Here is a 4,635-nt window from a genome sequence, read left to right as displayed (position 1 = left end):
TTTAATGCAGATATAGAGATATTGACGTTTGCGATCTGACAAACTGTTGTCATTTATTTTGATAGCGTAGCTCCAACTTTCAGTCTTATTGTAACCGTCATTACCCTTTCACCGTATCCCCCTAAAAAAAAAAAACAGTAGGTCGCCCAGTGTCGGCGTCCCTTCGGCACGGCTCGGTGGGCGTATCGCCGGTGGAGTCTCGCCCATCCGGTGTCGGCCCCGCCCCTCACACGGCACCGTTCCCAGCCGGCCAGCCGCGGTACCGGTCAGTTCGAACGGGTACGGCCACTTCCGCACTCAACCACAGCCAGCCAGCCAGACAGCCCGTGACGTCGTCAGCAATGGCAGGGGTCACGGGCGGGCTGAGGTCAACAGAGGTCAGCTATGAATGGGAAAATTTGACGGAGGAGGGTTCCATGGTAAGACAAGGTCGATGTCCGGTGGACGATGATTTAGTGATGAGGGTTAAGCGGGCTTTAGAGAAACCATGACAGGTGTTCAAAACGGCCGGCGCCGCAGGAGGTTCTCAGAAGTGGCGTTGGGTTCTCAGAGGTATTGGGAGGTTAGCAGGGAAGTGCAGCCCTCAGGGACGTGTACCTCAATGGAGCTGTAAGGCGGAACAGCTGGTGTGTGGGTGGCGCTCGGCGCTGCAGGAAAAACGCCACCTTGCAGAGCAGCAACGGATAACAACAGTCGAACGCCCGTCCGCGCTCTTCGCTCAACGCATCACAAATCACTTGTTGTTGGAAACGATATGTATTCATCATCAGCGCATATATAAAACCCCCAAAACAATCAAAAATAATTAATCAAAGCGGACACTATGAACATGTCCACGGTCCCGCAGTAAACATCTAAATGTAACACTGCAAAACACTGCGCATTGCGGGAAATTATCAAAGGCCTGTTGACCACAACTGAATTCGGGAGCTATATTAGCTCGAATTCTGCAGCCCATAGAGATTTTGACATCTAACGCCGCCACATCTCCCAACCAATCCTATATCACAGCTATATGCAGTGGGTATATACAGCACTGAAACACAATCCAGACTCTAATCGTCACGTCCCACCGCGCCGAACCGAACGGTTCGATCTGTACACGAAGGCACGCTCAGGCTGGCAGAGGGGAGGGGTGGGTATCGGGCGGAGAGAGAGGGCCAGAGGGGAGAGTATCGGGCGGGGAGAGAGGGCCGGGGGAGAGAGCGTGCGCCGGAATGCCCCGACCGGCCGAGTGGTTACGTCCGGTGGCGGGCCGCGACCGGAGCGAGGGCTGAACTGAACTGAGCGCTGCCTGGCCGGTTCAGGCAGTGCACGGGTGAGTAACGGGAGCGCCAGATCTTGGATACGCTTCCGGAACGTGCTCAACGAATCTGGCGCTGTAAGTATGATTGACAACTATAACTGGGACGAATCATCCTTTGATTGGTCGAGGTCACCAGTGAGGGTAAGAGTTTTTTTTTTTGGCAGTTATTTTAATCCTCAGTTTTACAGCTCAGAACTCTAGCGTTGGACCTTCAAACAGATTGTGCTCAATGAGCCTAATCACTCACAACAAACAAACGTGATACAAAAATGAGAAATTACTGCACATCGTTTCCACCCAGTTACATCGCGAAACACAAAACGTACGCACACTGGCACTTATGAGCACGGAAGCACCTCTTTGTACCTCAGCACTTTACATCTACATCTTAAGCGTATCCCACTCCATCTACCTTCAAGCGCTTTAATGGTCAAATATGGACAAAACACAGTGCGCTAGCACACTGAATAATGTTACTCTGACTCTAAGGCACGCTAAAGCACTCTTTTCGTAACAGCACCGGAATACTCAGGGTTGAGCGATCGTGACGCCATCCTTGGACAGTTTTACTCTCTCGCGCGGCTATGGAACCTCACCTCTTCTAAGGTATCCAGCTCCCTCCTCGCGTCCAGCTCCTGCTGATGTTCTCCCACCTCGCTGGTGCTGGTGCTGGAGCTGCTGCCGGTGCTGGAGCTGGTGCCGGCCGACTCTGAGTCACGCGCCGGATCCGGCTGAGTGACGGGTTCCTGTAGCACAAACTGCACGTGGTCGTCGATCGGCTCGCCAAAGTGGGCCGCGTGCAGCCACCGGCGTGACTCGTCCTGGCCTGGCTCGACCCGGCCCGACTCGTCCCTGTTCGGATCACCTCCCTCCGCTACTGACCGAGTGGATGGAGCGGTGGAACTCGGCGACAACTGCCCGCCTTCAGCCGAGCCGTGATCGTGATCGTGATCGTGATCGTGATCGTGATCGTGCTCGTGACCATTACCATGATCATGGTCGTGATCATGGTCGTGCTCTTGCTCGTGATCGTGGTTTCTCCCGACACCAGACGAGCTGCCAGCGTCCTTCGCTCGGATCTTCCCCTTTCTGTCCGTCTTTTGCATGGCTATCAGGTCCAAGGTGTCTATGAGGGTGACGGTGCGATCCACCGCTCGACGATCCAGTCCAGCGAGGTGACCTGCCAGGTCAGCGACCGTCCTCATGAACTGGTCATGGTCATGGTGGTGCGCGTCTCCGGCCTCCTCAGACGCCGATTGAGAGCCGCTGCTTCCTCTGCCGGACGTTTCGTGGTCATGCTCTCCGTGGTCGTGATGATCGTGTTCGTCGTGATCGTGCTCTTCGTGGTCCCCGTGTCCATCTGGATGATCGTGTTGTGGCTTAACTTTCCTCCTGCCAGAGTCCTCACTGCCTGGCGAGTCTTCGCTCGTCTCCTCGCCAACGGCACCGTGATGTTCATCGTCGAGCTCGCTGTGATCATGGTCAATGCCGAGATCCTCCACAATGCTCCTCATTCCAGCCACGATGTCTCCCGCGGTAACGGTCGGCGGCTCCTGGCGGTTGAAAGATTTGATGTAGCGCACGGTGTTGTACACGTGACCCGACTCGTTCGGCACTCGCAGCAGGTAGTCAGAGTTGACCGACTCGGTCGCGCGGTGGTCATGCTCGTGGTCGTGGCCGCCGTGCTCGTGACCGTGCGCCTCGCCGTGAACGCTATGCCCGTGCCCGTGACCACCGGCCAGCAACGTCTGTCCGTGGCCGCCGTGTGAGTGACCGGCGCCGGAGCTGTGCATCAGCACGATCAGCGAGAAACCAGCGACGACGGCGAGGAACTTGAACAGGCCGGCGCCGTGCTTCTGGCGCTCGGGAGCCAGGATCTCGAAGAAGACGACGTAGAGGATGGTTCCGGCGGCCAGGGCCTGCAGGAGTCCAGTGGCCAGCAGCCTGGAGCCCTCGTCCTGGTCCAGCTGTTCCACAGCCAGGCCGATGGTCACTCCCAAAGGCGAGGCCGCAGAGAGAATCAGCATGTTGGTCACGACGAAACAAGCCGACCGCTTGGTGGCCAGCAGCTGCTCGCCGAGGCAGAAGGCGACGATCGCCTTGTGCGTGGCGATGGCGGCGAACAGCACCCACACGTCACGACTGGTGGTCTCGAAAGCCACGGCGAATCCCTCGAACACCGAGTGCACGGACAGCGCCACTATGACGATGTAGGCGCGGAGCGCGTGCAGCGTGGCCACCACCGCGCCGTGGTCGTGGCCGGCGGCGCCGCCGTGGTGGTGCCCGTGCTCGGCCAGCTCGGCGGCGGCCTCGGTCACGGCGGCCGTCACCGGCGGCGGCTCGGCGTACTTCTCGTGCCAGGACATGGCGTCCCGGTCGCCGTGCACCTCCACCACCACGGCGGACGGCGAGCTGACCACCGGCGCCGGCGCCACGTCACGCCGCTTCTTGGCCGAGGCGCGGCCGGCCAGACAGGCGTGCACCAGCTCCTCCACCAGGTACACCAGAAAGAAGCCGATGCAGATGAAGATCTCGCCGGCCGGAGAGTGCATGCCCGGCAGCAGGTCGGCACTCTCGATCTCCTCGAAGATCTCGCGGATCTCAGGCAGCATGTGCGTGAACACCGTGCCGAGGAGCACGCCACCGCCGAGACACAGCACGCACGAGAGCACCAGACGCAGTCGCTCCTTCACACGCACCTCTGTCTTGCCGGCGCGGCTGCGGCGCCAGCGGCGCGCCGCTCGGCTGGCGACCAGCGGCACCAGACCGCATGCCAGCGATATGACCCCGAACAGCACCAGACAGATGATCTTGGTCCATAGCGCAGAGTCCTCCATGGCCGCGTGGCTGTGGCGAGGAGCTGCAGAGCGGCGCGGCCCTCCCCGCGCGCTGCAGACGGACTTCTGACGCCACGCCGTGCCGCGCCCTGCCACCACCGAGCGGCGCGGCCGAGCGCGTGCAGCCGGCCCGACCAGCCAGCCAATCAGCAGCCGCGACAGAGCCCGGTAACCGGCCGCCAGGGCCAGCGCCGAGGGCCGCCAACAGGGCGGGGTCGTGTCAGGAAGGTGGGGGTGGGGGGTGGGGGTTGCGGAATGGACAAACTGGAGAGCTGTCGCTACAGGACTAGGAAACTGAAAGTTGTGGTAATGTTCTAAATTGCAACGCCTGTATCCCTCGCCCTGCTGGGTGGTGTTTTACGTTCCCCTCCCAGTTTTTTTGCGCATTTAAAAAACCGTGGGGGCTTTATCCCCGCCGTTTCGGCATACATCATGTTTTTTTTCTGAAGATGCTGTAAAAATTTCAGACCCAGGTTTTTCAAGGTCGGGTCA

The 4,635-nt window shown here is 59.3% G+C and overlaps 1 protein-coding gene across 1 annotated transcript; it reads right to left on the bottom strand.

The window, feature by feature from the left end:
* Positions 1-740: 740 nt before the first annotated feature.
* Positions 741-4,240, bottom strand: LOC122371801. The gene has a single exon (XM_043348501.1). The coding sequence runs from the start codon at positions 4,141-4,143 to the stop codon at positions 1,873-1,875; it is 2,271 nt and encodes a 756-aa protein (XP_043204436.1). The 5' UTR covers positions 4,144-4,240; the 3' UTR covers positions 741-1,872.
* Between the last annotated feature and the right edge of the window lie 395 nt (positions 4,241-4,635).

Source organism: Amphibalanus amphitrite, unplaced genomic scaffold, assembly GCF_019059575.1.
Source record: "Amphibalanus amphitrite isolate SeventyFive unplaced genomic scaffold, NRLGWU_Aamphi_draft 000036F_arrow, whole genome shotgun sequence".
NCBI classification, from domain to species: Eukaryota; Metazoa; Arthropoda; class Thecostraca; order Balanomorpha; family Balanidae; genus Amphibalanus; species Amphibalanus amphitrite.
This window is presented reverse-complemented; position numbering and strand designations above follow the sequence as displayed.